This window comes from Falco rusticolus, chromosome 5, assembly GCF_015220075.1.
Source record: "Falco rusticolus isolate bFalRus1 chromosome 5, bFalRus1.pri, whole genome shotgun sequence".
Classification (NCBI taxonomy): Eukaryota; Metazoa; Chordata; class Aves; order Falconiformes; family Falconidae; genus Falco; species Falco rusticolus.
In genome coordinates this window covers 69217270-69229723 of record NC_051191.1, presented here as the reverse complement: position 1 = coordinate 69229723, position 12454 = coordinate 69217270, and the positions used below count along the sequence as shown (strand labels likewise).

General features: G+C 40.5%; 1 protein-coding gene across 4 annotated transcripts in view; it reads right to left on the bottom strand.

Moving 5' to 3' along the window:
* Positions 1–12454, bottom strand: part of BCL2L13 (BCL2 like 13) — a 44651-nt gene that overhangs the window by 31839 nt on the left and 358 nt on the right. Inside the window, exons 1-2 of one of the 4 annotated variants that reach the window (XR_005104670.1) lie at positions 11757–11777; positions 6933–7122 (exon numbers count right to left, since the gene is read on the bottom strand). Coding sequence is in view for 2 of the 4 variants with exons in the window: in XM_037390543.1 (XP_037246440.1) it covers positions 6933–7122; positions 11757–11759 (193 nt within the window). In the remaining 2 variants the exon portion in view is untranslated. Of the gene's footprint in view, positions 1–6932; positions 7123–11756; positions 11779–12454 lie in introns of those variants that run through there. The other 3 variants (XR_005104669.1, XM_037390543.1, XM_037390542.1) reach the window with 3 other exon arrangements.

The window sequence follows — 12454 nt, the reverse complement described above, 5'->3', positions numbered from 1 at the left end:
CTGCCAGCGTACAAAAGAGCTGTTTAGATAATCAGTGCTGCAGTCAATGGTTTCCATCTCGTAACACCCACAACTTTGCAGCAGCCGCTGATTCCAATAGCACCTGACTATTCAGCCCTGCCAAAACATCAAAAACCTACCCCTCCCAGACCAGTGACTTCGCACTGTTCATTCCCCTAATTACCAATGGACTTCAATTTTTTGCATCTACAATTGTATGTTGACCACTACCAACAAAATCACACACAGTGCTGGAGAACAGCATATTCCAACGGTCCTAAGCAAGCATTATCTTTTTCTCTTTTAGACAGCTTCCAGGTCAATTTGCAAATAGGTAGAATAAAACAGTAAAATAGCTTCTAGTAGATGAGAACATTTTCATTGTTTAATAATGCAAATGGTCACACCAGAAATGGTACTTGTAAGGCCCATAAACACTGAATGCTCTCCTATGCTGAAAAAATGTGTTTGCCTAATACGGGCTTTTGCTAAACTGACTCTGAAAGGCCTCTTCCTAACCCAAAGACACAAGAAACCTCAATTACACAGTCCTACAGGAAGAAGTTAGTGCATTCTACTTTCTATTTATATAATAAATGTTCCCTTTTGCACAAGCATGTTCTTGTTAAGATTTTATTTTTCAGGTATTTAAGAGAAAATGTATTCTGAAAGTCCACCAAGCACCACATCACTGACAATCAGATAGTGCTATGACTACTAGATAAAGGTAATACTTCAGTAAAACTCCACCAATAAAGCTATTTCAGAAGTTTAGCAGCAATACAAGACTAACCCGTTCCCCAGGTTTGATCCCAGGAGGAGGAGGGATGGGAAGTCATTCACCAGAGCTAGAGAGCCTGCACATCTGATTCTACATTGTGTCAAACTAAGGCTAACAAGAGACAACAGCAACTACTAGCACCAACTGAAAAGGTGTTACATTTTTTTAGTTCAAGTGAATGCAGGGTGAATGAAAAAGAAAGCCACTGATGTTACAGATTGCTCCTGACATTTTTCTTTCATGCTTACAATCTTTATTTGTCAATATCTGTTTTCAAGTTCTCCTAGGTCTCTATATTAACTTCTGTATAGCCAACATTGACTTAAAAATGTACTTTCAACATGATTCTAGTATTTCTTTAACATCTCAGACTTTTAAAACAGTAACACCTAAAATTTCTGTAAACACTGAATAGTGACAAATATATAAAAAATCTCTTTACAAATGTATTCATTTCCTTTAATGAAAAGTATATCCATTACCCCAGCAAACTCCAGAACAACACACACTGCCATACACAGATGCAGCCCTTGATTTAAGGAATTTTTAAAAGAAGCTCTTTATAAACCATAAGAAGGCTCAGATTAAAAGAAACTAAACTAGTCCCAAATATAGATAACCAAAAAGAGACAAAACTTTGCCAACCAGCAGCCAATTTTTTAATATTTTTTTGGGGGGGGGGAGGGGGGGGGGCGGGGCAGAAAGGAGGCTTAATTAAGTGGGAATTAACATTCCTGGAGGCAACACCTCCTACTTCTCCAAGTCACATCCCAAAAACTCCCTATCCTTGTCTCAGTTCAGGAAATAGCTCCCTCATTAGCACAAACTGGATTGGTCTGACCTACAGCAAGTACCTTTTCAGCCTGTGACTTTTCAGCCAAAGGAAGTACATTCCGCCCTAAGAGGAAAGTTTCTCAGGAACCAGTTATTCATCTAAGCTAAAACAGCCTCAAAAACTCCTTCATTTCCTACAGACCAACAGTAGGTACTATGAAGCGTAAGTGAAGATCCAGGGATAGAGTATGAAGAAAACCAAAATATCCTGCAACAACCAGTCCAAATGTCACCTGATGACAAAATCTTGCAGTGGCAGCTATCCAAACCATGACTGTCAAAACCATGAAAACAAGGTACTACGGTTACATTTGGGATGGCCCTTAAGGATCCTTGAGCTCACCCAGAATGCATGAAACCTGACCACCTCTGCCTATCTGTACATGTATTTCCTGAGACATAAGAGTTTACTTCTAACCAAAACAAGTGAACAAATGTAAAACATTTCTCCCAGTAACCCAATTCAACACTGCTCAGCTGTAAGAAATGTGTGTGGGAAACCACTGAAATGCCTTGATCACCGACTATATACAGCACTTTATATAGTAACTCCAAAACCGATAATAAATGGTCAAAAGAACACTGTGTGCAGTAATTGGATTACATACCGTGGATAGCATGCACCTCAGGGAAACTGTAAAACTGTCAAAACCTTGTTCACCTCTTGAGTAATCTACGCCACCTTGCAGTAGTGGCATCGATTATAAATCTTCCAGATACTATGTGAGCTAAGGGATTATTTAAGATTTCTCATTCTGTCAAGGAAAACACAGAAAAACTACTTTCCTTCACAAGCTTCATTACAGCCACAGGCTCATGGGATGGGGTCAAACCATGGGGAAGAAGATTAAAAAGTAGAAATATACTGAAATTTACTCCTTGATGAAATACAAAGAAGCATTTGTAATACAAATATGTTGAATCACAAACCAAAGTACTCTGACTTACTTAAAAAGTAGTACTAACAACTGCAGCAGACTGGAAGTTTCTATAACAATAGCGAACTTCTGTGGGGAGAATGTAAAGTTTTCCAGTATTTCGTATTTATTTTCTGTGTATGACCAGTAGTTACAGATACTACAAGATTTCTGAAAAAATACTAAAGCATCTCTCCACAGTCTAATGAGCAGATAAGAGAGCTTCTACACATTTTAGGTAACTGAACTCATCTGTTGCCTCAAGCCACATGAACTTACACAGATGATCTTACTTGTGTTTTATCAGATTTTTCTGAGCAATTTGTAATATTCACCTACCTGAAAACCTATCACAAAGTAAAAAAGATTTTTCTGAGCAATTTGTACTATTCACCTACCTGAAAACCTACCACAAAATAATAAAAAAAAATTACTGCTAACAGACTTTGCTTCATATACACTGGAGTGAGTGCTATGTAGAATCACTATTCTGCCAAAACTGTAATAGGAATAATGTCTCAAACTATTGTCCAGTTCAGTTTGCTGGATTTGCCCCTGGAGGCACTGAAATCCACTACAGAATGCTATAGAGCTGTAATGTTAAAAGATTGGTTTGTCCAATAAAACTGTTTTGAAGTTCTTCAAGAACCTGCAATACTGCAAATGGTCGTCTCTTCAGTACCTGCACTGAAAAGAAGGCATCTAAATAGACATTTCAAAGTAGTAATCAGATGTTGACTTAGGTCAGCCTTCTTTGCTTGAAGCTAGAAGTGGTTTTAGCTCTTGTAATTGAAGCCATCTTTCTTGCAACAAAATCAATACCAACCAAGAAATCCAAAAGGAAATACAGCAAGGTAATTTTCTATGCAATTTGCCTGAGCTTTCACTTAATAAAATCCCTCCAAAAACCATCATTCTCATAAAGCATATTAAGTCTGCAAAAAACCCAAAAAGTTTTAACTTGAAATCTAACAAGTGTCTTAAAGATTTCCTCTTACCTGAGTTTTTGGAACAAAAAGACATACATTAGAAAAAGAACCCTAGTATGAAATGCAGGAAAGCAGAGGTTTGTGGAAGATGACCATAGGAGGAAAGGGAAGGGAATGGACAAAAACATTCAATTTCTCCTACCAGTTCTACCAGAGATAAAATACTACCACTCCTGTTGGGAAAGATCACTTTTTTGGTTGTTTTTTGACCCATGAGATACATTCTCTAGTTGGAGTGTGAAACTTCACTGAAATCTGGGAGACTGCTGTAGAAAGAGACTGAAGGGAGGTACAGAAACACTAACTACACCTAGGGTGCCTTATTTCCCCATGTTCTGTACACATGCAGTGAGAGAAAGGTCCGCCAGCATATTTCCACATGTTCTGTACACATGCAATGAGAGAAAGATCCGCCAGCAGGTGACACAAAGTGGCTGTCATTAGGACCCTGCTCTGAACCACCCTCTAGAGGAGTCTGGCCCTCACTCTCCAACACTGAAGGTGACAAAAGTTAACTTCACAAGGGCAATCTAGAACTAGCTTTTCTGGATACACCTCTTACATTGTAATACCACACAGATATCAGACAAAGAATAAGGACTTATTTGGATCTAAGAAAAGCATGTGCAGGGTAAGTAACACATACCAGAGCCAATACCTCATATGAATGTAACACATAAAACAGAAGTGTCCTCCAACTAAAATAGAAACCGGCAATAGCCACAATCACTGTTAAAATTGTTTCACATGAAAGGTCTGTCAGCACAATAACCAAACTAAAGCAAAATAAGACTAAATGACAGGTACTTTGTATCATTAACCCTCTCAATTCATAAATCAAGAGTGTTCAGCCACAGCAGAAAAACTACTGACCATGGTGTTAAAGTACCACAAAAATCACCAACGAAGGGAATTTGGGATCAGTCAAGATATCATATCAACGGCTGATGACAGCACTTGAAAAACACACTGAGAGCACAATGTAATGTCATACTGCAACTATCCCTCATATGTCTTCATTACCAAAACCCAGAAGTTTCCTCCTCATGATGGTATTCTACGCAACAGCTATTAATTTTCATTTACTGGCTTTCACATCTCTTTTGTTCTAACCAGGCTTCTCAGACCATGCTTGTTACTGTAATACCCAGCTACCTCCCAACAGCACATTAGGCAGTGCAGGTAATATCTATTATGGGCTGCTGCTTCTTCTTCTCGCTCTCTCTCTCTAGGGGAGAAAATAAGAGTATATAGAGCAGAGTGCTTTGGTACAGCTCTCCCCAGGTAAGCACCAGCCATGTGCCAGACAACAAGGAGATAGAGACTGTATATGTAAACTGCTTCATATTCAAAGACGACATATACAGTACTTCAAAATAAATGTACAGCTGTTACCACACATACCCTGGCAGTACAGCTGAAACAACTGTTCAATTACAAGCAATCAGAGAAGAAGTGGGAGAAAGGATTTTTAAAAGTAACTGTCAGACAAATGAAAGCTGTCGGAAGCATGGAAAGCAGACAAGCACCAGGAAAAGTAAATTAGGAAAGAATGAAACAAATCCTGAAGCAGAAGGATGAAGTGTGTGCACTTAGTCCAGTAACAGCCAAGGCACTACAAAACAGTGAGAAACAACAAGGCAGATTAAAAGTAAGGGGAAATTATTTTACCCAGAGGCTTTGATCAGAAAACACTAAAAATACTGAGATCTAATCACAGTGAAAGATGACCAGAAGAGGAGAAGTTCTGGCCACTCTCTGGTCTGGGGAGTGAGGGTGGGGAAAATGTTGGAGAATTTCCTGTTTAGAAGTTTCTTAGAGCAACAAGGATGAGAGAATAGATTTGGAAGTATCAATGCTTTACAGTATTTTAATAGCAGGCTGTAGTTGGATTTGCTATCACACAAGCTAACGTATCTGAAAAGTAGACCCAATGGTTACCTTGACTCAGGAGCATAAAGGTCTTCTTAACTGACAACAAAAATTTTATTTAAGCATTTGTAGCTTCCTCTTTATAAAGTTTTAATATTGCTCTTTAATTCAAATGTGTCTTGGAGGTTTCAGTAATAAGAATCAGTTGAAAGGTGCCCCTCAATTTGCAAGGATTTCAAAGGTACTACAGCCAAATTATTAAAAAGAAAAACTTTAAGACAAACAGTTTCCTTTCTGAATCTTGCATTTAGAGAACAAAGCAGACTCTTCTGCATTGTAGTTTTATATGTACTCAATACATTTCCAGTTATAGCCCAGTTACCCCTGATGGGATATTCAGAATGAGACTTTATTGCCAAAATAAGCACGTTTTCCAACAAGAAGTTTTATGAAGCACCATCTTGCCCCTCCTTTTATAGACCACAGATGCAGTCAAAGTAATAGACATACCTTAAATATACTAAGATTTATTTTTTAAACGATACATAATATAACCAGCGTATGCTATATGCTTTAGTGTCAAACTGATAAAATCATTTCTGTCATAACTTTGATGCTATCTTCTCTTTTCTTTTCAGGAATTTCTTATATTGTGACAGGTAAGTTCAGTAAATGAGAGAGTATGCATGCTTAAAAGCTTCTTTAACAAAAAAAGATTCTGAAGACTGCCTTTGGGGGGTTTTTCAATATGCCTTTCATCACAGTAAGTTCTGAATCACAGGAACTAGTAGTGACTGAAATATTGTTAACAAGTGACAAGCCACCCAAACAATCTTGACAAACAACATTATTTAAATGCTTGCCACCACAAAATAAGGGAAGTTTTTACTATCTAGGTTTATGTGAAACATGATCTATCAAACTTCTTTTATTCTGTCTCCTATTTATTTCTTTAGCCTCCCGTATGTATAAACCGCTTCTGGAAGACACATTTGACTCTTATCTGACTCCATGAAGTCCTTGATTTCTTAAAAATAAATAAATAAATAGATGCAGCATAGGTCAGGTTAAGCCTTACATCTCTGCACTACCACTGACTGACAATAACAGAAGTGTTAACATAATTGGGCAAAACTATTTAGCACATGACACTGCTTAGCTGGGTATCATCACTCGGAGTTTACATTGGTAAACACCACCAACATACCCCTGCTTACTTCCACTGGCCTCCAAAAGAAAGCAAGCATGAGCTTCAGTTCTCAAGACGGCTCAACAAAGATAATAAATATCCACCTCTCTTAACCTCGAGACAGCTACTAAAACCACTTTTACTTGCTACATAAACACCAATTAAAGAAGTAATCTAAATACAAACAGCTTTGTTTCCATCACCATCTCTTCCCATTATTTTAAAATATTAAGAGATATATTACACTAAACATCAGGCTAATGTTCTGCATCCATGCACAAACAGCTGAACAACTAATTGCAAATACAGCTGCATATGTTAATAGGTACAGATGAATATGCAAATATTACCTTGAGTAGAAGGAGGAGGATGCTCTTGTGGCTTCTCTTGTGATAAAAGTCCCAGGTAGCTAAGAACTACATATTTTGTTTCATAGTGAAATCCTACAGGCACAGCAGTAGAGGACGCCATCGGGTTGGCTTGCAATGCGGCAGTGCTCTTACGGGGCACGTAGGGTTTTCTCTGGGTAACTGAGGAAGACTGTAAGGAAAGAATTGAGTGTTTTGTTTGGTTTTTTATAAGGCTGCAATAGGTCATGAACTCATACATAACAAGGAATTATGTAACAATCGTGAAGTAATACCCAGGTTTTTGCCCTGATATCATATGCATTCTTATTTTAATAAGAACTGTGGACACTAAAACCAACTGCCCCCCCCCCCCCAGCACCCTGCCTGCCTGCTGCCAGCAGTGCCATTTCTCACTCCTGCCTGGCATATGTGCTCTCACATTAAAGAAAATTGAACAGTTCCTCACCACGTGTCTACCACTTCATGCTTCCCAACTCCACCAAACACAAAAATGCAAATGTATTCACATGTTTTTTGAGGTTTTGAGGGATTCTGAAGACTTAGTTAACTACAATTTGAGGTAAAAAGACAGGTTCTGAGGACTCTATTCCCCTAAGCCTCCAATTAGTATTTTCTGAGTCTCTGCTTTCTCAGATTCACTATTATGATGCTTAAAAATTTTAAGGCAAAAAAAGTGACCACAATTGCCTCTAATTCATTTTACTGCTCCAAAAGCAATGGAAAACATATGGTCAACAGAGGAAGTTCCACATTCATTGTAGGGATCGGAAGAACAGATGGTTGCTTGTCCTGGATTTCTCACCCAGGCATTAATACTTATAAACCAGAAATCCACACCTAACAGCAACATCTGGCCAAAAAACTTCTCTGGTTTACTCTAATTGTTTTGTCACCTTCTTCAAACATCCAAACAAGAACAGCAGGCAAAAACTAAGGTAGAGAGAAATAAAAAACAGCCATAAAAAAATATCTCAGAAAACAACATGGAAGTGGGGGAAAACCCATACAACAGATTGAAAGGAAGTATCAGACTAATCAACATGTTTTAGCTCTTTACAATAGGAACAGTCTGGATAACTACTTCCAATATGCTATCAACCTGATGAATCAAATGATAATATTTAGAGCTTTAAAATGAACTCTCCAAATTCGGTTCTCCGTCACTTCAGAGAGTCATTCCCAAACAAATAGTAGCCCATTCTTATCCATCAGAATGGATATCTAAATGAAAGGCATGCAAAAAAGTTCATGCTAAAGAAGAGCTGCTGAGGGGGCTAGACAATTTACTAGCGTGAGACTGCAGTTGCATCTAGAAGAAAAATTTAAACCAAGTTTAAAGGAGTTAGTATGAGAAAAATGTTATATACAGGGAACAGAAGCCAGAACATCTCAAGAGGGTTCCTAATTACACTGGAAACCCCTTGAGACTGAAAGAGAGAACTAGGTTCCCAAATCAAAGCACAATCTGCAAACAAAGCCTCAAAATGAAAAATAATAAATGGAGCAAGTAAACAAAGAGCATTGACCTGTCTAGCTATGCAAGATGTCTGGGCTAACTTCTAATCCCCCTCCTCCCTGGAAAGGAAAGATTAATAGCAGTTGTACATTGGCTCCTGAGGATAAACACAACTGTTAACTGTGCTGGGGCATGGTTACTGTGCGAGTAGGTAGCTTGGCAAAGAAAAATTTATCCAGCAAACTAAAAGCTGCAAAAGGGAAAGAGTTGGTGTAAAATTGGCTAAATGTTCCTTCTTTAGTCTTTAGCAGCTCTAGTTTGTGAAACTCATTCAGTATTGAAAACAGAAGAGGACTCTTTCCTGAAGACTATACTCTGGAAGCCGTGTCCTTTGCTATGTATTTCAAAACGCCTGAAATCCTTTACCAGAAAGATTTGGTTGAGTCTTTGCTATGGCTTGAACCAAAGTAGTGATTTATATAGGAAGGAACCAATGTTGAAACTTTAGAGTCAACATTCATCCTTTTTCCCTTGGAGTAGTAATCCTACATTTATGTTGTCTCTTCCATCCCAGAGTGCTCTACAGGCAATGTATCATGCTTCAGAAATGTAAGAAATTATAGCAGATAAGCACAGCTTTTGCACAATACACTGTTACCTTGCAGCTGCTTCTATAAACCGAGACTTTCATAAAGCAGGGAGATTTGGAAAAAAAATAACTCAGAAGACTTCCTTTAACAATAGCTCTGCCTTTCAGACTAGATCCCCATATCCCATCACCACATCACATGTTCACATCACCAGGTGTGAAAGATGCTATTCACCAAAAAGCAAAAGCTCCCCAGCATGTTTCAGTTCTGGTTTGTTCAGTAGAGATCCAGAGTCCTGAAATCAACACGCTTCTCGCAATGCCTACACAATGAATGGGAGCCCTTCCAGACAACCTGAACTGATCTGTCCAGAAAGAATCAGTCTGACTGATGGTCCAGAGACATCCAGACACTACAGTGTGGATCAAAGAAGAAACAACATTCAGATCTGAATATATAACAAAGATTATTCTTCAAAATGTAATTTCAAATCAACACAGAAAATTAAAGAAAAAACCAGCTTATCTAAACAAGCATGAGACTCCATACGAGCACAGTTATCCATGTGCAACAGTGAGGCCTAATTCACGAAAATTTCAGCATCCTTAGCTCAGCACCTCTGGAGGAAGGAGAGGACAAAAAAAAGGGGGGAGGGGGGACAGGACAGAAGAGAATCAGACCACAGCTTATTTAAATAGTGGTTAATATTTCCCTGGGAAAAGAATGAAGAAAAAATGCTTTGGACAAAAAAAAAAGTAATCACTTTGGTTGATACAGTCTAAGAGGCAGTTTTATACTGAAATGAGAAGGGAGATGTAAGAACTTGAACGGAAGAAGTATCTTCAGCTTCATATAAAAGAATGTCAGACTAGAAATGCGCTTCAGAATCACTGGTCTTCCTTTGAGAGAAGCCCGCAGCACAGCCACTTAATTACTCATTTTGAAGTGTGAATGACTGGTTTTGTTTACAAAAAGAGAAAGAGAAACATTGACTCAGATACTGTAAATACCTCAGAAAAGGCCATTTTTCAGGAATGAGTGGGATTAAAAAAGGACATGCAGCTTGAGAGACCAGATTAGAGGAAGGAGAATGTTCCGCTACAGGAGCAAAATGGCAGAGTCCAGAAACTGTTTAAGAGAATAAGACAAAGGCTTGTATGGGAGATGTAATGGAGCAGAGGAAATAAGGCTTTTTTACAGACTACATAAGCCTCAAAGCAAGGGCAAGAGAGTTACTACTTCTAGTATAACAGGTTTACTGCAAGAATATTGCCTCTTCAAAAGCTAAAGAGATCAGAATTATTACCAATTACTCCCTACAAAAATTTTCACCTTTCTCAATTCCTGCACCCTTGGAGGAATAAAAGGCTATGCCTTGTTGAAGCTTTACTCAGCTTGTTACTCCTCCGACCCTGCTGTCGCTTGTTTCATGTGGGCTGAGCTGCTCAACTGACCTGAGAACAGGAGTTCCAGTCAGACTGACATTTCCTCATGCAATCTGTCACATCCTAATCCACAGAAGAGTAATACATTAGACAATGGGCAATGCAAGTCTACCAATGAATACTGTGAATGCAATCCCCCAGCGATGAGGATCTGCTGTTTTAGTCCTTACTTGCAAAATCCTACCATGCATCAAGCTGCTTTTATTGTGCGTTGGTCAAAAGCCAAAATGCAACAGCATTATGATGCTGCCCATAAGAACAGTTCACCAGCTGACACTAAAATCTACTGCACATCTATTCGAGTGTTGCAGGTCTGAGACTTGCTTTTTGCATTTAAAGCTGCAGCCTTACAAAGTATTTTGCTGTATGTTTATAACAAAACAGTAGGTGATCAATATCACTACCGTTTTCTAACACACTAAAAACACAGGTTCAGAAACAACAGCGCAGTCACAGTTTGCCTTCTTTTTACAAATAATACCACCACCGTGACCGCAGCTAAATTCCACTTGAAAATGGAGTCAATATAGGGCTGGATGCAGTTCCCACCTACAGCCTGGGGTTACCAAGCCTCACTTACCCACTACAAACTTAAACATCCTAGACAGCCGCTGTAGCAGAACACTTCCTGCTGCTGGAGAACCGTATCAAAGCACGGGTAGTCCCAGTTAGCAAGTGTTCACCCAAGCAGGGACAAAGAGATGTAGCAAGGCAACAAAACCATAGCACCAGAGTCAAAGCCGCTCTTAGGGTGGCGTTCCACTGATACATTCACAGGTTTGGGTCATCCTCCCGATACCATACGTCAAGGAGTTGCAGGTCTATAAAACCACACCCCATATCAACAAGATGGAAAATATCCAAGTGCTCTGCACTTTACCAGGTGGCTTGTGTAGGGATTTTGGATGAGACCTGCATGTGCAGACTAGTTTAGCCTTGCAGCAGTTTGTCTCTGAAAACACTTCATGTAACAGGTAGGACTTTCCAAAGCACTCAATTGAGATCAAGTTGGAAGATAAATCCTTCAGAGTACTTTCCCAACAATATACGACAGTATGACGAAGAGATTGTTTTTAATAAACTAAGAACTACCAAGTTCAGACATGTCAATTTTTACTGGAAATTAATGAATATTGCATCCATTACTGATCCTCTGGTGGCACTTAATGGATATAAATACTGGAAAGTATGGCAGTTGTTTATCTGGGCACAGGTTTTAGTTGACCTTAGAGAGAAATGTGAGTGAGAATTCTAGGCAAACGGTTCTATTTTTCTTCTCGGAAGAAAAATAAAACCCATACCAGTTACCTACCATAAAGGTTCTCAGTCCCTTTCAGCTTTAAACCATCTTACAACACTAAATCATGACAAACCCAGCTTTCATTACCAAGCTGTAATTTCACTTCGTTTTTTTATTTGCCAGGCGCTACGTGGTTTGGAAAGCGAAGGCGAGGGAGGCCGGGCAGGTGAGGCAGAAGCCGGCACTCGCTCAAAGTTTCCACAGCGCCAGACAAACGCAGAGCCGGGGCAGACGAGCAGCCTGCAAGAGCGTAGCTTATACTCAGTTACTACGACGATGAATGAGATATTTATATCCGGGCAGGAACAGCAGGGAGCAAAAAGCCGGGATGAGTCAGCCGGCGGGGTCCGCGCGGGAGCCACAGCCTACGCGCACCGGGGCAGGTGCGGGCGGGCAGGCCGCGGCCCCTGCGGCGGGGGAGCCGCCGGCTCTCCTAGCCGCCCTTCAGGTCCCGCCGGGGGCGCAGCCCCTTCTCCCACACGGCGGGGCCCGCTCTAGGGCGGCGCCCGCCCCACAGCCCGCCGGCCGGGGACGCGCCGGGACCGGGGGACGCGTCCTTCAGCCGCAGGCACAGCGGGGGCGGGAGGGGGCAACGGGCGCCGAGGGGCGTGGCCCGGCCGCGCCCCGCCCCCGCGGGGAAGTTCTCCGGCTACCGACCCCGCGGGGAGCCGCCGGCGGCCCCAGCTCCCCTCCCCTCCCGGTCAGCGCGG